Consider the following 22,833-nt stretch of genomic DNA (forward strand, 5'->3'; position numbering starts at 1 on the left):
CCTTTGCTGTCCTCGACAAATTCAAAAAATTGTCCATGTCCAACTACAACGTGGGCGATGGCGGTACCGGATCTCTAGATTACAACGCTGCAACAAATACCATTCAAACCCAAACAATTCGACTCGATTATTTGCCATCGTTTGACCGGTTATTCCCTTCGGCTGCCAAGTCCGACGTTCCTCAACGAAATCCGCTCCAATCGATGATTACCGTCAATGATCTTGGAAGTCAGTATGCCAAGGGTTTGGAGAGTCAGTATGTGGATTCAAAGAAACAAAGCGGTGATGATTTGAAAGATGCACCGAAACCGATGAGTGAAGCACTCTTGTTTGATCAACCGATTCACTTTTTGAAGATCGACGTGGAAGGATTTGAGTTACCCGCGTTGGAATCGGCGAGTCGACTGTACGAAAAGGGGTTGGTGGAAAATACTGTGCTTGAATTCGGCCCGCCAAGTCGGTGGGATGTGACCATTGAACAGCGTGAGGGCATGACCCCTGAACAAATCCGTGCAACCACCGTGAAGCAAGCCAAAACTATCATGAAACGTGTGGTTGGTGAATGGGATTTGGATATCTATCTCTTACCGGCAGCCGGCTGGGATCGTACCGTCGCTTGGATGTTGGAACATCAAGTGGATTACAGCCAAGATGATCCTACGAAAAACAAGGTTGTTCATCGACTGAAGGCTTGGGATTTTGACGGTGCAGCACCCGAAGGCGATGAATTCGAAGCAGAACTGAACGCCAAAAATCAACTTGTCACCGAATATATTCCTTTGCCACCCAATCTCATCGACAGCTACCTGGATTCCCTCGAAACCATTGGCGAAATGTATTTCTGGCTTGTCAAACGCGACAGCAAGAACGCCATCATGCAAAAATTTGAGTTATAGATTTGATACCAAAAAAATTTCATTCCTCTTTGTTCCTTTTTTTATTCTTTGAACTTAGCTCACGAAGGTTCTGTTCATTTTTGGATAGCCTTACTCTGTAAAATTGACCTTTTTCTTTTTTCAACAAAACCAAAATAAATCAATCACACATCGCACTTTTTTTTAAAACATGTTAAATTATGATACAGCATCCTTCATCAATGACGAAAAGATGATAAGTTTTTAGAGTTAACTGATTACGCTGCGTTTGTATTCGATGGCTCGAGCGATTCTTTTGGAAAAGAATAAAAAGGATGAGAACCCAAAATTGATGACATGTTCGTGCACAATATTAGACACGCTTACCAAAAGGTTGGACTACTTCACAGAGCTTGTCATAAGCTGCAAACTGGGTTGGATCAACAGACAATAGTGCCATCTGTATCCACGTGGTCAGCATCACCCTGGTCATGGTCAAAAATATGCAATAAAATGTATTTACCTCTTTGCCGATTTGCCGTACGTCCAGTAACATTTGGAGCCGAATCTTGTCCTCGTCTGACATGGTAGTTTCATTGGCGCCTCCCCCAAGCACGGATGATTTGGCGGTGGGCCCCTTTTTGCCCTTTTTCAACTTCTTCAACGAATCCTCTGTTTTTTTCAGATTGGTCAGCAAGTCGCTGATGGTCGAAGTGTATCTAAGCAACTCATTGGATCAATACGGTCATCCTGCGGAGGTCGGATAAAGTCGAACGCCCAAAAAAGTGCTCAAACTCCTGGCTTACCGGTGGACGACGGTTTCGGTCACGGCGAATGCCCATACCGAAAGTTTATCTGCATCTATCCATTGTTGATTTTGTTGAACAAAGTTTGAAAATGGTCGGAACAAGTTGGGTATAAAGAAAGAAGGTTCGCTGGGTGGCGGTTTGTTGGTGTGTCGATATTGACTTGTAATGGATCGAACGTGTTTCAACGATTCCATGCAACGACGACTAACCAAACCAGTGATCCGTCGTTGCAGTTCATTTGCTGTCAAGGTATCTAATTCGTTCAGAATACTCTCCATACTCTCTAACAAGAAAAAAGATCAGCATATCCTGACCAGAGAAAAAAGCAATCAATAAATATTTTTTGCATATGAACTTACCCTGTAGTATGGAAAGTTCCTGAACTTGATGTGGTAATTTCGGAAAAATGACTTCTGGCGCCAGTTTTTTAATCTAGACGGGCAGACGACTTGTGAGTAACCAGGTATTTCTATGTAGTTCTCATTTCTTTCTTACCTGGTGTATTAAATTATTGATATCGTGCGTTAAAATCAGGAACAGTCTCAAGGAAGCGGCTTCCTCGATGATGGTGCCGTCACTGAGCTGACTGCCGGAAGTGCTGGATCTGGAAGACGGGTTGCTTCCAGGCTATCCGTGGCACGTGAGCCACTTTTTCCCTCCAGTCAGCTAATTCTTTTCTTTCCCCGCCTACCTTTTCCTTATCGCCTGAAGTGTCTGAACCATGGTCCAAAATGTCAACCACCCATGACTGATATCGTTTCAATAACTAATGCATGCGATAATTGCTAAGGAAATGACGGCAAGCAAAAAGAATCAGTAATATGCTTACCTGTAATGTGAGCTTCCAGAAACGATGTGACAAGCCGTAGATAAAAACATTGTCTGACCAGCAGTCTCGGATGGCCTTGGCAATAGCTTTGGTACCGGGCAACGCCAATTCTAGAGACGGATCATGAGCGAAAAAAGTCCTTTCTAGCCGCAAATCAAGTCAAGAGTGACTAATTACCGTTTTCCACTTTGAGATGCAACGTATCGCTGCTGGCTTGCAGATCACTTAACAATGTTTCCGCGTGGCCTACAATTTCTCTGAACCTAATGTGTCGTTGTTCGTTAACAATTTGAAAGGTCAGCAAACTTTTTCCGTCATCGACCATCCTACGTACCTTAATTGAAAGTAAACTGGAAGTTGCCATCGTTTCATGAATTCGGCATAGCTCAGATGGTTTCGTAAATACAGCAGAGAACGCTTGCTCACGCATAGATTTTCAATCTCGGTCACGAAATTCATGGACGCGGTGTAGTTCTGAGGAGCGACTGAACTTTAATCTCGCCATTCTCTTTTGCACAACTCCAAAATGCAGACTCACCTTGTGGAAAGTATCCGTTTGGCCTGCGGCAAAAATGCTAGCACAATCGCGCTGGATAAACTCCATCACTTCCACCCATAAAGTGTTAACCAGCACTTCATAGTTGGTCCCTTTCAATGTTCGCTGTGTAATTTCAAGGATCGGCTGAAGATCAGTGGAGGCGAAAGACAGTATATTTTTGTACACGAGCGATAACGGATGGCAGGTAGAATCCACTTTTCCTCTTGGTACTTCCAGGGCTTTTTTCGTCACTGTCTGTGTTGAACTGTCAGCATGACCGGTAAAGAAGAAAACGACTTGGTTGCGGTGCTTACTTTTGCAAGAAAAGGGCGGACAAACTCGTCTCGAATAATGTACTCTGCAACATAGGTTTGATCGATCAGCGCATAGGCTCGTAGACACTGAATGAGGGATTGCTTTGTAGGAGGATCGAGATCATTGTGCTCGATCCGTACCAAGGCGGCTGACAAGGCGGTCGATAGGTTCTTCTGAAGAATGTCTTTGATACGTTTAATTCGCTTTACAAAGTCCAGCGCAAATAAAAAAAAAAAAATAAAAAAAAGGAAGGAAGATATGAGTTTTGTGGCCATTTTCCATTCCATGATGAGTCCTCTTTACCCATTCATTCTCGGCCACTAGCGGCAGGTCTTTCCCTCGGCCGACCAGGTATTGCATTTGATTGTACTCGATGGCTACTCGCTCGATCTGTTTGCCTAGACTATACGGGACAGTTAATGCTACGGACGGCAGCATAGTTATAAGTCTTTTCGTTGTGACGTACCTGTGATGTGCCGCTTCTGTTTCGTTTGTCCTTTTTGCATCGCGGGAGTGGACTGCATCTGCATTAATTTCCAGTAAATCTTCTACTTTGGTAATCGAGTTGTGGATGTTCAATAAGAGTTTCAAGGAAGCCTGATGAAAAATGAATCAGTGCCTTAGGTTTTGATCCGGTGTTCTTACGATATTCTATTTTTAATAGTGGCTACCTTTTTCTCTCGCACTTGGGTGCGATGATCTAGTTCGTCACGCAACTTATCCAGCACATCTTGAAATTGTGATTGCGCGGTCTATACCGTGGATGAATTTTGAGTCGCTGTACCACTGACAACTGCACTTTGGCAGCATTGCGTACCTGTACTTGGTTACCCATCTGCGCTAATGGTCGTTGAAGGTCGTCCATGGCTTTATCGACTCCTTTCAAATTGGTCGACAAGTTGATAAAGTCCTGATAGTCCTCATTGATGAGTTCCACAAGCTCTGCTTTCAGAAACCTCAAGTGTTCATTCAATTCTTTTTTCAAGCGTTCAAGACCGAGATGGCGTCGACTGGAGAGGAAGTGATCAGGGTCGAATTGAGGGGCTTGGAAGAGGGACCGGTCCACGGCTTGGTTGGGTAACGGTTTTACGGAATTGATAATCTGGTCATCGTCTTCCATATCGTCTCCAAAGCTGAACATGGAACGCGAAGACCGGTTCTCAAGATGGGATGAGGTCATGCTAGTCGATTGGAACCCAAAGAGATAAGTAAGAACAAAGCAAGGCGCGGAGGACCGTCAAAGACACACCTGCCACCGACAATTGAATCACCGCCGACTCATGGCAGGGACGTGGCTCGGTGTTTGAAGTGTTTTTTCTTTCGGTGATATTGCGAGTTTCTTTTTGTTTAGGGTTTTTGGGACCTGTCAATTTCTGTAAATATGTTGGTTTCTGCAAGTCTCTTACGACGGACTCACCCGGTGGTATGCCGGTCGTCAGCACCAGTGTCCTTGCTCTACTTGGCTAGACGGCAATGGTACTCGAGTTCAACAACCGGTAAGCTGATGTTAAAAAGTGGTTGAGGAAAGGAAGCCCAACGATTCGATATAAACACTTACGAAACATAGGCTTCGAGTTTAAGGACAAGGAAGTAGTTGTGGATGGCGTCAAGTATCCCAAAGATGAATGGACCAACGTGACTCCTACGGTGCTGTCCAAGCTGGACCGTAAATTGCATTTACAACCCAGGAACCCTATTTGCATCATTCGACACCTCATAGAATCGCATTTCAACGGTTATAAATGCTTCAACAATCTCAGTCCTATTGTTACTACGCAACAAAACTTTGATGATCTTTTGATCCCGGCCGATCATCCCAGTCGTACGAAATCCGACAACTACTACTTCAACAAAGATACCGTACTGCGAGCTCACACGTCAGCGCATCAACTGGAAGGTTTACGGTCGGGAGCCGACAAGTTCTTGATCAGTGGAGATGTGTACCGACGTGATGAGATTGATGCGTCGCATTTCCCCGTATTTCATCAAATGGAAGGCCTCGTATATTTCGACAACGATCCTGCCAAAATCGCGGCTCAGGTCCAGGCGGATATCGAAAGCAATGCGTTGAACAGCAACAATATCAAACTCGTCGACGACACTGTCATCAAACCGTCAAATCCTATTCAGGAACGCCACATGGAAGAAACCGTCAAACCGGTGGCCGCTCACTTGAAGCATTCGATCAACTCCATGATTCGCACTTTATTTGCCGATGAACCGAATTTGGAAGTACGATGGATCGATGCCTACTTTCCCTTTACAAGTCCCAGTTGGGAAGTGGAGATTTACTACAAAGGAGAATGGCTGGAAGTCTTGGGTTGTGGCGTTGTTCAACAAGCACTGATGGATAAAGCAGGTAGGGGTCCAGTGTTTGCTATGGTCAGTAGTAAATAGTGACTGACATGACATTTGTGCCTGCAGGATTGCATAATAAGATTGGTTGGGCCTTCGGTATGGGATTGGAACGATTAGCCATGGTGTTGTTCGGTATTCCCGATATTCGTCTTTTCTGGTCCCAAGATGAACGTTTTGTGAATCAATTCACGCCAGGCCAAATCCAGAAATTCCAACCCTTCTCCAAGTATCCACCGTGCATTAAAGATATTTCGTTCTGGTTACCTGAAAACACATGGAATGAGAACAACTTTTGCGAGGTGATCCGCGGCGTAGCAGGTGATTTAGTGGAAAATGTCAAGATTGTAAGTGCATCGATGGATGAATTTAGCCTCTAGGGCTATTAACTTTTCCTTACTAACCTACGTGATCTCGCGCTTTTCACAGATTGACGATTTCACCCATCCCAAAACCAAACGACGTAGTCTTTGCTATCGTATCTTGTATCGATCCATGGACCGGTAAGTTGAACAGTAGTGAAGGATGCTAAATGTTCGGTGATGCTTACATAACCATCCAGGTCCGTGACCAACGAGGAAATCAATGAAATTCAGGAGAACGTACGTACATCAGTGCAGAAAGAGTTCTCGGTGGAATTGCGATAGTCGGAGCAAAATAACTTTAGAAGCATCACTCTCTTTTTTTCTGTAAATGTTGCCATAGCATCTGTCATGGACGAGAAACGTTTTTCTCTCTCAATTGCATCTGGAAAAAAAAATTCTAAAACATCCGACGCAGTGAATAGAGTTGTGTGTGGGGCGGATAGAGGATAGAGATCCGAGGATAAAAGATAGAGAATAGTGGATAGAGAATTAGAATTGCAGGGCAAAATGGGTTGGCCTCCAATCTTATTTTTTTCCTATTGGAATACTTGGTAGCGATCTCCACAAAGACCACAAGTTTTAATTATCAATTGTCCGCACCATTCCAAGAAAAGACACTCGAGATCTACACTTCCACAAGTCAATCAAGAGCCCATATTTGTGCGCAGACAAAATGTGATATGACCATAAACTACTGTGAAAGATTTCCTCTGTGGAGAGCTTTGATCACCACGGTGATTCAAGTGAAAGAGTGCTTTTCGTATGTGGTTGCTTAGCGATATCGTAGAGGTAGGCGCTAGTGGCTCATATCATAATGTAATGGTTTCCGTTTAGGCTAGAAGGGCAAACAAATGAGGGGGGACAAACAAGAAAGCAACCAGCACTAGGATGTATTAGATGCTTTCACACAACAGGATAGCGACAGGCGGGCAAGGGAAGAAAAAGAAACCAGGATCAAGGTATTGATACCCGATAGAAATCCGTGGCCTTATCCTCTTATGAATGTTTCCCCATAAACATATTTACAAGACTCTTAAGCATAACTTTATAATCCGCTGGCGTCTTGTTCATTCGCAGCAAGATTCGAACCATGCCTAATAAGGCGTGACCCTGCCGACTTTTATTCCAGAAATGATGAGGTTGGCTAGTTTATTTTCCCTTTCGGGTTGTCACTTGATAACATATTCTGGAGAATACTGGATGGAGACAAACTGATATCTTGGAGTGGATATATTTTCTTCTCCAAGTTCGAAGTTGTGCTTGCTTTAGTTATACGACCGTATCGATTGCAAAATTTCCCTTTTTGACCAAGTTTTACATCGAATTAACGTACAAAGATTCATCACCAAGGGAAGATACGGTTGGTCAAGCGCAAGTTGGTTTGCTATACTTTTGAACTCACTCGTACCTTATGATGAACCTTTTTCTTAATATTATTTCTACTGGATGGCACTGCGCTTGTTTAACGGACAGATTACACCCAGTTTTCATGCCATTACGAACAATCCTGGGAGAAACTTTAAAATTCAAAAGTTTTTCTGCCAAATCTCTACCATGTCGGCAGAAGGATTCTCGTTGATATAGTTTAAAGAAATTGACAAACACTTGGCCTCCATCAGCTTGTTCTCTAAAATGCTATAACGAACTTTCTAATAAACAACGACGTAGTTTCTGCTTAACACAGCCTGCATCGATCCATGCACCAGTAATTTTGCTGGCAGCTCTGTAGAAATCCAAAACGGTCTATGATGCTTACATAATCATTCAGATCCATAATCAGCGAAGAAATTAATGAAATTCAGGAGAATAACGTATGGTAGTGCTAAAGGAGATCTCGGTGAAATTGCGACAGTAGCGCGCGATAATTTTAGAAGCGTTACAAGTTAGACTACTTTTTTTTGTGTAAACGTTGCCATAGCATCTGTCATGGACGAAAATAACCATTTTCGTCCCTTTTTTTCGTTGAATTTCTATTTTTAAACCGTCCCACGAATATTCCTTGCAACTTTTTTTTTATTACAGCTGCAGCTTGTTTAAGACAAAATGGTAAATCCGATTGATGAACCAAAAAAATCATCTGATCTCTGTCGCATTAATGTAACCCACAGTGAGTCGCTGCATTCGTGTATAGTGTGATGATGGCAATTCACTCCTTCATTTTGCTGTTGCCAGCCCTCGAAAGGGATGACATCAAAAAAATGGCTGTGTCTTAAAAATAAAATAAAACACAGTCGTCTTGTGGGCCCGACATGCAGAAGTAACGATGGCAGAGATTAGAAAATAAACCAAAGAATTAAGAAGAAGAAAACAAACTATAATCCTAGAGCGAAGCATGCGCTCGTAGCAGTTTCCCTTCGCGCCACAATGGCTCAACTGTGTCACATTGCTAGGTTTTACATGTTTTATGAATGTCATCTATACCTGGGTTACTGAACAAAAAATGAATTCTCTCCATCATCAGCAGACCCTCCAACGCCGCTGCGTACTGATAATTCCATCCAATTGGGATAGGTTACCATGTCAACTATAAGTTCCTGACGGTACCCTACTTTACCTATCCATCCTCAAAAAACTATGGCTAATTGCAAGAGGAAAGAAAAAAAAACCAACAAGAACTTGTCGCGTGAATAGTGCAAAATGAATAGGATGGATATTATTTTTAGGTTATCGTTGCACAGATACATGCATATATGGCAACCGAATCCCCTTTCTTCCCTCCTACAATTTTAGTCGCCGCATACTAACAATAGATGATGAACCCCACAGCACTTCCGCACCGTGGCTGGTTCCGCAAACGCAGACACCATCATTCCCCTTCATTTCATCCACCGTTCACTTGTTGATTTACCACAACACCGTCCAAGATCATTAGCTTCTTTACATTCAATTGGCTTTCTTCCTGGTCAATTCGACGAAATTGACCTATGCAATTGGAACAGAAACAAACTCCAGCGTTCATGCAGCATTTTTCAATGCCAATTGAACAGTGACCAATGACCATGACATCCATTGTCCGTAATAGAGTTTCAGCGGCTATTCCCTGGTATTAGATATTATGGCTGAAGGCTTTTTTTTTAAGCGACCGCTTTTGTAAAAAGTATTTTTAAACTTTCGGGTTAACCACTACTTTTGCTTTCTTTTTTTTTTTTTATTTCCTTCTTCTGAGCTTCTTACGTATGTCCAGCGATCCTCCTGCGAACCATTGGGGCTGTGAAGAAAGCAATGGGATCACAAGCGGTGTTGGACCTTCCAGATCAAGATTGCTGAGATCCGCAGTGACGGAATTGAGCGTGACAGAATTGGTGAATATGTACAAGGATGACATGGACATGTTAAAGCAGGTGCTTGCTGCTAAAGCCGAAGAAGATAAAGAAAGTATTTTCCTCCCACATCAGCCGGTGTGAAAATCAATTGCGCAATGGAAGAGAGAATAAAACGAACTAATACGTGTATTTTTTTTAATCTTACAGAGAAGAACCGCCGAAGAAATTCGATTGACAGAAGAAGCGCGTCTGCAGTATAAATTAATTGATTGGGAACGGACCCATGATCCTCATCTAGTGCATCCCCCACCTTCTCCGCCTCAACCATTGCTATTTAATCCTGTACCTTCTTCCTTTTATGATACCAGGGATCCGAATCAAGGTACATATGTATCTGTCATTGCACGCGTTTGCAGTAGTGTTACTGCCTATTTATACTAAATCCAGTGCTGCCATGTCTACAGTGACCTCGGCTCGTCCCGAATCGTCGTCTCCTTCATTTGCTGTACCCGAGGTTACCATGGCCTCATCCAATCACACGTCATTTGCCATGTTACCCATGGACTTCGATACACATTCCTTGGATGATCAGAGTTCGTCGTCGTCCGCTGCGGCTGCTTCATTACTGAGTCCTTCATCGTCTTACTCTTACTTTGATCTAATGTCGCTGCCTTCGGCTCGCGATGCCGCAGCGGCAATAACACCAATTCAGGAGACAAGTGAGGGTCACGTTATTCCTGCTGACACGCCTGGTCTGATGAATCATTCATCGTCATCGACGAGCAAAGGCAAGCAGCCAGACACTGGGGCCGCGTCCGCTTCCAGTTCCCCTTTATCCACGCCGGATGACAAGTCACTGGCTCATCACCGCGTCATGGAAGCATTGCGTGCGAAACTACGTCGATCTCAATCAGCGCAACATCAGCAAGATCTTCTTCGTTCCACCAGTCCCACCACAGGCATTCTTCTTCTCGATCTGAAAAGTCGAAAAAAGAACCGAAAAAGATCAGGCTCCTACCTTCGAAAATGCTAAAGACACATCACGCGTGCGAGAATTTGAAGGGTTCCAGAGACAGGCCATTGGGTTATTCGTTTATTTTGGTTTTTTTCATATGCTGCCATATTTATTTCTCTTCTTACCTATTTATTGACTCTTGACGTCCGTATGCAATGACATCCCTATGATTCCTCACATCTATTTTTTCTATCACGACTGTATTCTTTGCAGTTTCTCCATATGCCTTGTATCTTTTTGTATCTTTTGTTCTTTATTTTTATTGTTGTCTTTTTCTTTTCTTTACTTTTTCGGGAATAATACCTTTTATATTATTATACTGTTCAAGTTGATGATGAAAATGTGGGGCTCGGAAGGAGGAGACGGTTGGAGAATGAGCCAAATCAAGCTTTGTATTTAACATCAATTAAACGTGTACACAGATAGCTGGCCACGAATGCCATGATGGCTCCAAATTGCAGGATCCAGATCACTGCCGAGGCTTCGGTAGGCGGCTGATCGCTGTTGATTGGATCAGGAAGGCGGGTTTTGGTGGAGGATGAGATGAGTGGAACGACACAGAAAAGGATGGCCGCAATAATGGCGACGAGGAACTGGGGAAGAATGATATACATATTAACGATGCCCAAGATAAATCCCGATTCTGGAGGCGGGCGCTCTTCGGTTGACATGTCAATAAAGTGGTCGGATGCTTCAGTTTCGGTGGATGAACGCCGGGAGGAAGGTTCAGTCGCACCATACATGGCATGTGTATCTGGCACGGTAGTCGCCTGTTCCATTAACATGTATTCACCTACTAAAGCGAACGGGATCCACAGTGTACATGCCCAGGGTATACCAAAAATGGCGATCACAACAGTGGTCCCAGTAACTGTATCAATATAAAAAGTAGCATGCATAGTACAACCCAGGAGAACAAGTGAGGCTGTCAAGGTTCGCTTCAGTGTCACCACTCGATTTACAGTCAGATACGGCAGAACCAGCCCGGCCACCACCGATGTGCTAGCATACAGTAGCATAGCAAATGCACCGGCTCGGGTGCCCTCAGTCCAATTATCGCGAGTGTACGCATGTGATTGAAAGTACACATCAGACACCCAAGTCGTACTAACATGATGGTTTAATCGCTCCTAAAATCACCCACAAAAAATTCCCCTTTTCTCTCTCTCTTCCTTTGCCATCATTGTACCTGTAGAAAAGGATCGGAAACCAAGCCAAATAAGCAAATAGCTGTACATTGCATAGCACCTGAATTGAGTTGGGTAGCCGTCGAATCGAATGGTAAATATAGGCCAAGGTCTGCTTCTTTGTCCTAATTTGTTTAGCAAGAAAAGAAGATAAGCATCACGCTAAATACTGCAGAAAAAGTATCGGGTTCTTTTTCCGGGTTCCTTGAAAAACTCCTACATCATATCGCAGAGTACATGGATCACTTACTTTTTTTCCGCTTCCTTTTCGAGCGACAAGGGTTGTTCACGCACACAAATACATGTGACAGCAACAGCCGATGCGAAGATGAAGGTCCCCATAATACAAAACACTTTCATCTGAGAGTCGGCGATGGAGGGAAAAAACTGGACCAAATCAATGTATCCCGTAAAGTAGCCAAAAATGGTGGTAATATTGCTCAAATTCGTTGAAAACACATTGGCTGTCTCTTGCTGAGAAAGCGGAAATACATCAACCACCAGAGCGCGACAGAGCGATTGCACCGTTCCCGTCGAAAAATCCAGCATATAAAAGGAGGCGACCGCCGTGCCGATAGCAACTCGCTGACGCTATTAAATTGACACAGGTAAACTCAAGGGAAAAAATAAAGAACAAAATGTCGTAGTAAAAAACGATATTCATTACCATGCGCGAATCGTTTGGTACCAAGCTTGCAGCGATTTCATTGGTATAAGCGACACCCATTAGGGCAAGACAGCAAAATAAAGAGGCTATTAAAATAAAAGGTCTTCGGCGTCCCCATTTGAAAGTACTCTGATCGCTAAGAGCGCCAATGATCTAATGTAAAATAAACAAGGATGAATGAAGTTCCAATTGGACTCGGTAATAAGTAATCATTAACGCACCGGCTGCGCAATCAAGCCTAAATAATAAACATTAAGAAACCATTTGCAGAAATGACAACTAAACAAAGAGCGAACTCTATCTTTTTTTTTTCCATACCTGTTATCGGACCCAGCATCCATACTAATGCCGTGAGTTCTTTTGGTAGTCCTAATGATATCATGTATGGAACACCGTATCTATGGAGACCGTGTTGTGATCAAATCCCATTATCAATAAGAGTAATAAAGGGAAGCTAATCGTCTAGAAATTACGCTATTTCGATTGACCCTGCGTGAAAAGGAATTGAGTGGATCAGTGTGTGTAATCTACCACTGGGCAAAGGCGTCCGAAAACTTACATATGAACTGAACCCCGATCATACAGAATGTACTCAAGAAAATATATATTAAAGAGCGTTTGTTTCTTGACGGTGGTGGAGAGGGTGATGGGAGTTCTTTTGTCAGTGTCATTTCTTCGTTGAAAAGCGGTTGTGCAGGAAACGGAAAAGAAACGCATGAGTTTGTGGAACCTGGCGCCGTTTTATAATGAAAACATAATGCAGATCCTCGAGTGCAAACGCAGCGTGCTTTGATCACCTTTCGGTTTCCTGCATGCAGATGATAATAATGATGCATTTCACCTTGTTTACGAATTACAAAAATCGCTTGGAGTCTGCCGATTTCTCTGCTCTGATTTCCATTTCATCGCTCAGGACCAGGAGACATAAAAAAACACATTAAAATTTTTATTTGTATTGAACTTTTTTTTTCTCGTGGTCTGTTTGAATAGAACTTAAAAGTGATGGGGTCAAAAAACGGGTACTGAGAGGGGATGCGATAAAAATCCACATGTATTCAATAATTGAATTCAAAAAAGTGCTGCCAAAACCTGATATCAGAAAGCAGGATCATGTTTGGATCATGGTTTAGACCTTGGGCGGTCTGGCATAGTCGCGCACCATGTTATTCCACTTGATTTTCTCTTCGGACAGTTGTTGCAAACCTTCGTCATCGGTGTAGAACATAAAGAAGGCAGTGAACGGTTTGTTGATAACAAGACCCTTGGTGGTGCATGCTTCTTTAGGCGGCACGGATCCGTCAATGGACTTTAGACGGATGACATACGTGGCATGTGACAGGTAACCGTCCGTGGATCGGTACACCACGGGTTCCAAATGATCATCCAGATTATTCGCATCACCACGTTCCGCTCTGCCTTCTTCCTTGGTCGTCGTAGCCAAGGGCTTGGTGGTACCCACCCATGATCCGTCTGGGTAATAGTAAATCGTTGGATACGTATCAATGGGACTGGCCCTAGAAAAATCAAAAGAAGCATAAGCTGGTCATTCTGGTGATGGACTATATTTATGACTTACATTTGCTGATCCGGGTTCAACGGGGCGGCCATCAATTGACCGATTTCTCTTCCTGGTTTTTCAAAGGGCTCTTCTTCGCCTTGGGTGGGATACAAGAACGCGTGGGTTTGCACATTGTACCAGAATTGGAATCCTGTCTTTTCAGGATTGCACTGGTAGATGCGGTTGCCTTTGGCGTACCACACATCATAAAGGGTGGCATTGGCGGGCGGGGCAATGCGGTCTTTCACGTCTTGGGCGGTCGGTGCGCCGTGCACATTGGGCAGTCTATCGGCAAGACACACATGAATCAGCGAGGCCGCTGCAATCAACGTTGGAATCAAGAATTTCATGAGACTAGGCAGAAAAATCAGAACAAATGCCAAGGTGAGCAAATCTCACGGAATTGATCACTGTTTATAAATAATACACAGGGCTCACTCTCATTCTCATTATTTCCTTTTTCAGCCAAGAGACTGTGTGTTTTGTTGTTTAAAGGGAAGCTTTTTTAAGTTGGGTGCAAAAAAGAACCTAAATTTAGTATATTTTCCTGGTTACATTCCAACACAATAATGCTCTTACTTAAAGTGATGGTTTCAAGGGAGCTGTGAGTCCTTGAGAATTTTTGACGCTCTGGATCATTTGTTTCAAAAGAAACAGTAGTTCAATTACCTCACCAGTAATTTTTGACTACAGGTGATGTATTGGCACAACAGCAACAATAGGAGGAGCAGGTTTCTATAAATTGTACGCAAAACCGTAAACTCATAAATTTTATTTAAGAGCTTCAGAGTTTGCATTGAAATTTCAACAGTAACATGCAGAAAAAAATGTAGTCTAAGTGATTGTTTCTTTAAATTTTATCAGTATTTACTTTAGAATAATTAAAGAACTTAACTGTTCTTTTCGTCAAGTCTACAATCTTTTAACAATTGAAGAATAAAAGCTGTCGAGTTCGTAATATGCGCAGCGAATTCTTTTTGAGAGCCAGCTGAGGCGAGGGGCGCACATTCATGCCAGCGGTCCGATTTCCGGCCAATCCCATCGAATAGCCAAGCCACCTTTTTCTATCAAATTCTACTGACTGGAATGGGAAGAAATCTCAGCCATTGTTCGAGATCTGTTTTTTCAAAGAGCATCCCGTAAAGAAAAAAGCCATGGCCGCCGTCGAAGCAAAGAAGCGTAAACGTACCCGTCAAGCGTCCAAAGGCGCCAACAAGAAACTGGCTACCGAGCCCTCCGAAAGTTCGCCTGTTGAGCAAGAAGAAAAGACAACCACTGACATTCCTACAGAATCAAACAATGTCGCCAGTAACGCTCAAGGTTAGCATTTTTGCTATGACTCGCATCAACCGCCCATTATCCTTGCTATATACCAACGATTCAAACTGTTTGAACCCCTTTTTTTTTCTTCCCATAGAAAAAGAACCCCTTGATCTCGATTTTGACAGTCTTGATTGTTGCGACGAGACGAAAAAGGCCATTGCGGATATGAAATTCACGCAAATGACTCAAGTCCAAGCAACGACGGTGCCTCCCTTGTTGGCAGGTCGCGATGTCTTGGGAGCAGCCAAAACAGGATCAGGAAAAACATTGGCTTTTCTGATTCCCGCCATTGAAACTCTTTTCCGAAACAAGTTCAAGGCGAGAAATGGTACTGATCGATAGGATTTTTTCTGCCCATCAAAAAAAGGGAGGTTGACATTGACATTTTTATAATTGTAGGTACTGGTGTGATCATCGTATCTCCAACGCGTGAATTAGCCCTTCAGATCTATGGTGTGGCACAAGAGCTCTTAAAATATCATCAAATGACCCACGGCATTGTGATTGGCGGTGCGAATCGAAAAGCGGAAGCCGATAAACTTGCCAAAGGCATCAATCTCCTTGTAGCCACCCCAGGCAGACTTCTGGATCATCTGGAGGCAAGTGTTGAACGTGCCCTGTCATCCTCGTCACAAAACCAAGACTAATTCGATTTTTAGAATACGCGCGGTTTTGTGTTCCAAAATTTGCAAGCGTTGGTCATTGATGAGGCCGATCGTATCCTGGAGATCGGTTTCGAAGAAGAAATGTCGCAGATCATCCGTATTTTGCCTAGAGATCGTCAGACAATGCTATTTTCGGCGACACAAACCACCAAGGTGGCTGATTTGGCTCGCATTTCTTTGAAGAAGGGGCCTCTTTACATCAACGTTGATGAGGAAAAGACCACCGCCACCGCGGAAGGCTTGGAACAAGGCTATGTTGTGTGTGACTCGGACCAACGGTTTGGTCTTTTACTGTCCTTCTTGCGCAAAAACCTGAAAAAGAAGGTGATTGTCTTCTTTTCCAGCTGTAATTCGGTCAAGTATCACGCGGAGCTGATGAATTACATTGATATCCCGGTGATGGATCTTCATGTAAGTCGAAGCATGAAAAAGGGGTGGTATCCTATCGCAGAAACATTCATGCATTATCCTCTTTTATTTGTGCTACCATAGGGTCGTCAAAAGCAGCAAAAACGATCGGCGACGTTTTACCAATTCTGTGAAGCGAAACAGGGCATTTTGTTCTGTACGGATGTGGCGGCTCGCGGTTTGGATATACCTGCGGTGGATTGGATTGTTCAGTTTGATCCTGCAGATGATCCTCGCGATTACATTCACCGTGTAGGACGTACGGCACGTGCGGGTGGCAAGGGTAAAAGTTTAATGTTCTTGTTACCGAGCGAACTCGAATATCTGCGTTATTTGAAACAAGCCAAAATTCCCCTCAACGAATATCAGTTCCCACGTAACAAGATCGTGAATGTGCAGAGCCAGGTAACCATCATTCATGAAAAGCCAGGGGGGGGGGGCTCAAAAAGAAAAGATGGAAACGAGATGACTGATGTAGAATGCATGATCCAATTGTTTTTTTTTAGCTCGAGAATCTGGTGGAGAAGAATTATTATCTTCATCAGTCAGCGCGTGATGCATTCCGTTCGTATCTGCAGTCATATGCATCGTTTGCGCTCAAAAAGGTGTTCAATGTGAACGATTTGGATTTGGTCAAAGTTGCCAAAGCGTTTGGGTTCAAGGTGCCACCCAAAGTTAATTTAGATATTGCTCATTAAAACCAAAAAAAAAAAAAAGAAAAAAAAATAATGCATTTGTATTTTTTCATCTTTTTCTCCTTCATTCATTTTTTCTTTTTTATCTTGCTCAGAATCAATAGGATATAACTTTTTTTACCTTGTCTCTTTATGTTTTTCTGTATTGAGAAAAAAAGAAAAACACTGCATCCCAAAAATAAGGAGAGTTGCAGACTTCGCATACCCGCTTCAAAAGGTTATCTATCAAATAATATCGAGGCAGAATGCACGAGGTTCGATCGAAAGACCAAACATTTTGCCAGATCATGCACGGCCAAAAAAATTCCAAAAAGTGACATACACAAAAGTCAAAACATGACTGTAACTTTCTTTTTGTTCTTGATGGATTCGGTGATAGGCAATTTCGTAAGGTAATATGATATGTAATCTCCAATATAATTGAATATATAATTATCCTCGCTCATAAAAAAAGAAAGGAACTCATTGATGGTATGATTATGCAATGTAGATCCTAGAAAAGGGCGTAAAAAAAACAGGCAGTGTAATACTCCTTCATGAAATGCCAGCTGTCCCGCGTCATACTCTGCGTTTGTTTGGTTTTATTTTTTCTACCTTTTTTCTGCGATTGTCCGGCGAGGGTCTACTGAGAAAGCTGACCTTTATTAATGAATTAACAAGTGATGTAATATTCCATTTTTGTCCGTTGGGTCCAAATTGAACTGACAGTGGTATTTTAATTGTTGTCTTTTGGGGTCAAAGGAATGGGGATCCCAAAGGAAGGATAGTCAAATTACCCGTCTCAATAAAACTGACTCCGTGATCTGATTGGTCGAAACTCTCCGCCATGGCGAATTCACGAAATGGAGTCGTCCATTTTCATCCAACGTAAAAAAGCAAAAAAAAAATAAAAAAAAGAGGTGGCAAAAAATGACAAGCTGACAGGTAGACATCAAAGAGATAAACAATGATGTCAATGGCAATGAAACTTTCTTGTATTAATGGGCCAATCAAGGTTACAGTTCAGGACATTTTGTCAGATCGATAGGTGAGCTTCTTTTTGTCTTTCATTAGGGCTACCGCATGGGATGGCTCCTGCTTTCACGATCTTTACGGAAAGAAAAAGGAGGTTGTTGGTATAAAAAAAAAAAAAGACAAGTTCCATGTAAGGAGTTGAGCACTCCTTATAATTTTGTTGTAAACTGATATACACACTCGGTATTCGTTATCATGAAAACGCCTGCAGATAGTGAAAGATGTCGACAGTCCGCATACGATAGATTCATCAAAAGGGATATTGTAGAGCCCTTGATATATAAATTATGTAGTCAATCTTTATCAGGCTATTTTTTTTCCCTTTTCTTTTTGGCTTGTATTTTGCTCAGTCATTGTTCCTTTTTTTTAATTTTATTTTTACTTTATTTTATTGACATGTCCGTTGTGAGTAAGACGGTGGAAAGCGATGGCACCACGGTGATTGATATACCACATCGGGAAGACTCTTCCATCACCGCGGTGACATTGATCACCGACACCAAACCGCCATACGCGGATACTACTTTTGTACCTTATTCAGTTTTTTCCAAAGCACAAAAACGCACCATCATCACGCTCGCTTCCATGTCCGGATTTTTGGCGCCGTTCAGCGCCAACGTATATTTTCCTGCGTTGAACGTGATACAAGAAGTATGCCGATCGTATAAATTTTAAAAGTAATTGACTGACGTATACAAGGACCTCCACTCAACCACAGCATTGGTTAGCTTAACCGTCACAATGTATATGGTTGTTCAAGGCATCTCGCCCTCCATCTGGGGTTCTCTGGCAGATAGTTGGGGTCGACGACCTATCTATGTTACCACTATTTTCATTTATTTTTCAGCATGCATCTGTTTAGCCAATGCGCCCAACTATGCTGCCCTCCTCATCCTGCGCATGGTTCAAGCTTTCGGATCCAGTTCCGTCATTGCTATTGGCGCAGGCACCATAGGTAATTCTCAAATCAGTTTCCATTCTACCTGCTACGCATTTTTTTCAAACAAAATAGAGAAACAAACCAATGAAAATCCCCTCCCTTTTCATGTGAATATTATGTCGATGACGATTTTTTTTAGGTGACATTGCTGCTCCTTCTGAACGAGGTGGATACATGGGTATCTACAGCTTAGGGACGATGTTGGGTCCTATCCTAGGACCTGTACTAGGCAAGTTGGCTTTTGCCCTTTCTATTATATGATCCGCTAAAAAAAGACTAACAAAAGAGAAAATGCCAAATAGGTGGCTTGCTTGCTCAATCGCTTGGTTGGCGATGGATTTTCTGGCTGTTGGCATTGTTTGGTTTCACACTGTGGTGTTTACTTGTCTTGTTTCTGCCAGAGACATTACGGTCCCTTGTACAAGATGGCTCAGGTTATGCCAATCCGACCCCTTTCCAGTACTTCAAGCATCGACGTGCCAAACGCGACCAGCGTGAAAAAAGTATTGATTCTGCCTTGACTCAAGTAGAAGCCGAAGTGCCAGTGGCCATGAAGAAAAAGAGTTTGCGACAACGACTACCCAATCCATTCCGCACCATCACTTACTTGAAAGAAAAGGACATTGCCGTGATTTTACTGTACAATTCTCTCCAATATGCCGGTTTCTACTGTGTGTTGACCAGTATGACCAAACTGTTCATGGATATCTATGGCCTCAACGCTTTCAAGATTGGTCTGTGCTTTCTGGCCACTGGTTTTGGTGCTTCTGCAGGCTCATTTACGTCTGGCCGTATCTTAAATTGGCAGTTTAAAAAAATGGCCACAGCTATGGGATTGGATTCGCAAAGAATGACACGGTAAGTTAATCTTTTTTTTTTTTTTTTGATTTGCTTTTTCCCCACTGCCTAGCATTCGAGATAGACTAATTTTCCTTATGTGCATGTTCATGTTTATGATTACAGAGGCGATCTGCATCCCGATTTCCCAATTGAGAAAGCTCGCATGAATTTGACGTGGGTGTGGGGCTTGCTGTGTAGCATCATCTTGCTGCTGTATGGTTGGATGCTGCACATCAAAGTTCATCTGGCCGTCAGTCTCTTTCTTCACGTTATTGGTAAGTGAAAAAGATAATCGTATTGACAGAAAAAAAGTTGCCAAACTCAATCCTTTTTCTTTACCGCTAGTTGGATTTTGTTCCACATCGACCTTCAATGCTACCAATACACTTTTGGTCGATTTATTCCCGCATAATTCAGCCGCCATTGTTGCTGCCAGTAACTTTACAAAGTAGGTCAATGTTTTTTGTACAAAAAAGCAAATGATATATCCATCGACTGACTCTTTTCTGTATTAGATGTCTATTTGGTGCCGTAGCTGTCCTTATTATCAATCCGGGCATTGCCATGATGGGTGTGGGGTGGATGTTCACTATTGTGTCGGCCGTGCTTTGTATATCCCGAGTCCTGATTGTTCTCGAGTTACGTTACGGTCCCTCATGGCGTTCCGCACGCCAGAATCGGTCAAACACCAATGTAAATTAGAAGTTGCCATTGCATGAATTCCAAGATAAAAATCCTCCCCTCCAAAAAACACAAATTACTCTTTTTCTTCACATATAAAAATAAACAGCATCCACCAATGATTACATTTTCACATCACCACCGCAACCTAATATTCTTGCATGACACCACAAAAAAAACCATACTTTGGACTTGTTTCTTTTTTACAAATTCGATGATCTCTGTTGATAGGCATACAACCTTTGCATATTAACAAAAAGGAATGGGAGAAAGATGAAAAACAACACGGTTGAATTTATCGGATGGGATTGATTTTAGACGCTTTCGAGCACGGGGGGTTCGACAAAGTCCTTGGCGATCTTGGCACCAACTTCCTCACCGGCAGCGGCGGCACCACCGTGAAGAGCCAACAAGGCGGAAACATCGAACTTGGGTGCCTTGAGGATCTTGACCTTGCGAGTGTAGGTATTCTGCAAGGGGTAGATACCCTGGCAAGCCTTTTCGATACGGACAGCAATAGCATCCTGAGCCGAGTTGGAGGCGGAGGAGGTGACCTTGTTGACGAGTTCCTTCAAGTCACAAGCAACGGCTTCTTCGGTCATGATCTCGAACATCTTCTTACGGATCTGACGGATTTGAGCAGTCTGAGCGTAGGTGGTCTTCTTGATCTGGTTGCGACGACGAGCAGTGAAGGCGATGGTGAAAAGACGAACGAGATAACCGTCGGTGGTCTTGACATCGACGAAAGCCTCAATGGTGGTCTGCCACTTCTTGACCATGGAGCGGAGCTTGTCCGAGGTCATGTCCATGCGGTAAAAGTTGGTAAGACAGTTCTTGCCTTGAATTTCATCAACCTTCAACTGAATCTTGCGGAAAGCGCGAGATTCGTCCTTGGACAAGTCACCGAGCGAAACTTCGACAACGCGGCCGTGAAGCGAGTCGTTGGCGTTACGGAGACCTTGGGTACGGTTAACCAAGGTCTTGCCGACCTGACGGACATCGAACATCGAAGGAGCCTTGATGTCGTACCAGTCCTTGCGGGTGAAGGGATCAACGCTGAACAGGAGAGAAAAATGATCAATTAGTCAACTATTTCTCAATCTCAGGGACGTGCGTTTTATACTACTTACATCTTCTTCTTCAAACCCTTCTTTCCTTTACTGAGACGTCTGTGGAAGAAAAAAAAATAAGGAAGCGGAGTGACATTAGCATGGTTGCATGGGCAATGGAGTAATGTGGTTCGAGAAAATGACGTACTTGTTCTTGCCGACGGCTGATTAAAACGAAAGAAAAACAGGTGCAAGATGAAAATGATACAAGGATACGTTAGACAAAAGGATAATCATATAAGGACGATGGCTGGATTCATACCCATGATGGATGCGACAGCTGTAAAGTAGGTGGCAAAAGAGGAGGGATGTCTTTGGTGCTGCAGTTCGGTGCCGTTTTGGGTGGCGATCCATTCCGGTGAATCCCCACGTCCGAACCGGAAGAAAGCCGGACACCACACCGAATCAACCCCGAACATTCAGATCTGCCACAACGGAAGTGATGGTCCTACTCCACGAAACAGGTTCCAAACCATACATAATCTGAAGTGAAGTATATGATATGCTTGGAAGCTAAGCTAACTTGTGTCTTATGTATTTCTGGGTAACATTCTTAAGGTACCCTGGCGACAAGCAAAGATGAAACTGATCCAGATGACCTGTTGGCATGAGCATCTGTATACCGTCAGGAATGTCTTCCAGAGACATGCTCGACTCGAAGCGCGAAAATGCAACGGCAGCAAAATCGTTGTTGAAGGGCTTTTATTCTTTTTCATTTTTGAGGAGCCGTTTCCATGCAATCATTGTCAGACGTCAATCTTCTATCCTTCCACAACAAAAAGCCCGCTCATGTGCAAATAAGTAAACGATGAAATGGTCCAGACACACGTTTTTCGCATATCCTCAGAAAACCCTTAATGCCAAATATGACATCTATGGAAGAAGTGATGCCTCGAAAAAAGAGCAGCTTGATTTTTGATTTTGTCCTGTTTATCACGGCAGCGCGTATTGAAAGAAGGTTTGGGTGCGGGGAGATGGCTGAGATTTATTGGGGAAGATAATGCTATAATGGCGACGTGTTTTCCCCCAGAAACACGGAAAAACCGGATTCCTTGGGTCAAAAAGAAATAGGCTGTGGATGGCGGTTGTTCACAACGCTGACCCATCTTACCTATCCATAAGTCAAAGTTTAGAGACAGGCATTTCTTTATATTGCTGCCAGACGTCGTCATATGGCGAATATCGTGTCATTGATCCTGAAGTGGTGCGCCATCGTACTTTCCCAACCACCAGCTTGATATAGTAATCTGTAATACGCATGATTGGATGTTTGTATCCGTCACAGAAAACTTTGTAGAAAATTCTTGCGGTTGGACGGGAAGCCGTTGACACCGGTTGCTATTTCAGCAATCGCTTTATTTTGACCCAATAGTCGTAACAATAACACAGAGGAGAACGATGAA

The 22,833-nt window shown here is 43.1% G+C and overlaps 9 protein-coding genes across 9 annotated transcripts; 5 read left to right on the forward strand and 4 right to left on the reverse strand.

The window, feature by feature from the left end:
- Positions 1 to 311: 311 nt before the first annotated feature.
- On the forward strand, positions 312 to 896 carry BYT42DRAFT_593927 (uncharacterized protein; the record flags this gene model as incomplete). The annotated part of the gene is made up of 1 exon (XM_051570733.1): positions 312 to 896. One exon carries the CDS (start codon positions 312 to 314, stop codon positions 894 to 896), a length of 585 nt encoding a protein of 194 aa, XP_051423156.1.
- Positions 897 to 1,132: 236 nt separating this feature from the next.
- BYT42DRAFT_614487 (uncharacterized protein) lies at positions 1,133 to 4,525 on the reverse strand (the record flags this gene model as incomplete). The annotated part of the gene is made up of 16 exons (XM_051571862.1): positions 1,133 to 1,167; positions 1,242 to 1,314; positions 1,378 to 1,573; positions 1,661 to 1,946; positions 2,023 to 2,095; positions 2,159 to 2,290; positions 2,355 to 2,429; positions 2,493 to 2,602; positions 2,670 to 2,755; positions 2,827 to 2,966; positions 3,031 to 3,285; positions 3,345 to 3,548; positions 3,649 to 3,748; positions 3,812 to 3,942; positions 4,017 to 4,097; positions 4,163 to 4,525. The coding sequence occupies 16 exons, from the start codon at positions 4,523 to 4,525 to the stop codon at positions 1,133 to 1,135; spliced, it is 2,340 nt and encodes a 779-aa protein (XP_051423157.1).
- BYT42DRAFT_571874 (uncharacterized protein) lies at positions 4,505 to 6,470 on the forward strand. Its single transcript, XM_051568539.1, has 6 exons — positions 4,505 to 4,526; positions 4,595 to 4,841; positions 4,913 to 5,704; positions 5,770 to 6,047; positions 6,130 to 6,203; positions 6,263 to 6,470. Exons 2-6 carry the CDS (start codon positions 4,727 to 4,729, stop codon positions 6,345 to 6,347), a joined length of 1,344 nt encoding a protein of 447 aa, XP_051423158.1. The 5' UTR covers positions 4,505 to 4,526; positions 4,595 to 4,726; the 3' UTR covers positions 6,348 to 6,470.
- A 2,771-nt stretch (positions 6,471 to 9,241) lies between these two features.
- BYT42DRAFT_614489 (uncharacterized protein) lies at positions 9,242 to 10,361 on the forward strand (the record flags this gene model as incomplete). The annotated part of the gene is made up of 3 exons (XM_051571863.1): positions 9,242 to 9,463; positions 9,536 to 9,710; positions 9,793 to 10,361. The coding sequence occupies 3 exons, from the start codon at positions 9,242 to 9,244 to the stop codon at positions 10,359 to 10,361; spliced, it is 966 nt and encodes a 321-aa protein (XP_051423159.1).
- Positions 10,362 to 10,543: 182 nt separating this feature from the next.
- On the reverse strand, positions 10,544 to 12,886 carry BYT42DRAFT_359323 (major facilitator superfamily domain-containing protein). The gene is made up of 7 exons (XM_051563216.1): positions 12,757 to 12,886; positions 12,516 to 12,686; positions 12,419 to 12,435; positions 12,198 to 12,350; positions 11,781 to 12,121; positions 11,533 to 11,655; positions 10,544 to 11,450 (listed from the first exon to the last, which is right to left on the reverse strand). Exons 2-7 carry the CDS (start codon positions 12,577 to 12,579, stop codon positions 10,727 to 10,729), a joined length of 1,422 nt encoding a protein of 473 aa, XP_051423160.1. The 5' UTR covers positions 12,580 to 12,686; positions 12,757 to 12,886; the 3' UTR covers positions 10,544 to 10,726.
- A 437-nt stretch (positions 12,887 to 13,323) lies between these two features.
- Positions 13,324 to 14,205, reverse strand: BYT42DRAFT_593938 (uncharacterized protein; the record flags this gene model as incomplete). The annotated part of the gene is made up of 3 exons (XM_051570734.1): positions 13,324 to 13,711; positions 13,774 to 14,040; positions 14,183 to 14,205. 3 exons carry the CDS (start codon positions 14,203 to 14,205, stop codon positions 13,324 to 13,326), a joined length of 678 nt encoding a protein of 225 aa, XP_051423161.1.
- A 661-nt stretch (positions 14,206 to 14,866) lies between these two features.
- BYT42DRAFT_645400 (ATP-dependent RNA helicase HAS1) lies at positions 14,867 to 16,852 on the forward strand (the record flags this gene model as incomplete). Its single annotated transcript, XM_051572651.1, has 6 exons — positions 14,867 to 15,075; positions 15,173 to 15,406; positions 15,478 to 15,683; positions 15,738 to 16,154; positions 16,236 to 16,556; positions 16,658 to 16,852. Exons 1-6 carry the CDS (start codon positions 14,910 to 14,912, stop codon positions 16,847 to 16,849), a joined length of 1,536 nt encoding a protein of 511 aa, XP_051423162.1. The 5' UTR covers positions 14,867 to 14,909.
- A 1,593-nt stretch (positions 16,853 to 18,445) lies between these two features.
- BYT42DRAFT_496745 (major facilitator superfamily domain-containing protein) lies at positions 18,446 to 20,342 on the forward strand (the record flags this gene model as incomplete). Its single annotated transcript, XM_051564445.1, has 8 exons — positions 18,446 to 18,511; positions 18,560 to 18,815; positions 18,940 to 19,033; positions 19,089 to 19,303; positions 19,346 to 19,658; positions 19,764 to 19,915; positions 19,986 to 20,088; positions 20,156 to 20,342. The coding sequence occupies 8 exons, from the start codon at positions 18,446 to 18,448 to the stop codon at positions 20,340 to 20,342; spliced, it is 1,386 nt and encodes a 461-aa protein (XP_051423163.1).
- An 88-nt stretch (positions 20,343 to 20,430) lies between these two features.
- Positions 20,431 to 21,812, reverse strand: BYT42DRAFT_571899 (40S ribosomal protein S1). Its single transcript, XM_051568540.1, has 4 exons — positions 21,693 to 21,812; positions 21,579 to 21,594; positions 21,452 to 21,490; positions 20,431 to 21,377 (listed from the first exon to the last, which is right to left on the reverse strand). The coding sequence occupies exons 1-4, from the start codon at positions 21,694 to 21,696 to the stop codon at positions 20,636 to 20,638; spliced, it is 801 nt and encodes a 266-aa protein (XP_051423164.1). The 5' UTR covers positions 21,697 to 21,812; the 3' UTR covers positions 20,431 to 20,635.
- Between the last annotated feature and the right edge of the window lie 1,021 nt (positions 21,813 to 22,833).

This window comes from Radiomyces spectabilis, assembly GCF_025331425.1.
Source record: "Radiomyces spectabilis strain NRRL 2753 chromosome Unknown BYT42scaffold_7, whole genome shotgun sequence".
NCBI classification, from domain to species: domain Eukaryota; kingdom Fungi; phylum Mucoromycota; class Mucoromycetes; order Mucorales; family Radiomycetaceae; genus Radiomyces; species Radiomyces spectabilis.

Excerpts from the sequence above, each read along its gene's own strand:
- BYT42DRAFT_571899 (XM_051568540.1), bottom strand. Across the intron at positions 21,378-21,451 it reads AAGGGTTTGAAGAAGAAGAT|CGTTGATCCCTTCACCCGCA; the intron begins GTAAGTAGTATA and ends TCTCCTGTTCAG.
- BYT42DRAFT_359323 (XM_051563216.1), bottom strand. The coding sequence starts at position 12,579 with ATGATATCATTAGGACTACCAAAAGAACTCACGGCATTAGTATGGATG. Across the intron at positions 11,656-11,780 it reads GAAAAGGAAGCGGAAAAAAA|GACAAAGAAGCAGACCTTGG; the intron begins GTAAGTGATCCA and ends TAAACAAATTAG. Across the intron at positions 11,451-11,532 it reads TTTCCGATCCTTTTCTACAG|TACGACTTGGGTGTCTGATG; the intron begins GTACAATGATGG and ends CCATCATGTTAG.
- BYT42DRAFT_571874 (XM_051568539.1), top strand. The coding sequence starts at position 4,727 with ATGTTGGTTTCTGCAAGTCTCTTACGACGGACTCACCCGGTGGTATGC. Across the intron at positions 5,705-5,769 it reads AGCACTGATGGATAAAGCAG|GATTGCATAATAAGATTGGT; the intron begins GTAGGGGTCCAG and ends TTGTGCCTGCAG. Across the intron at positions 6,048-6,129 it reads TAGTGGAAAATGTCAAGATT|ATTGACGATTTCACCCATCC; the intron begins GTAAGTGCATCG and ends CGCTTTTCACAG.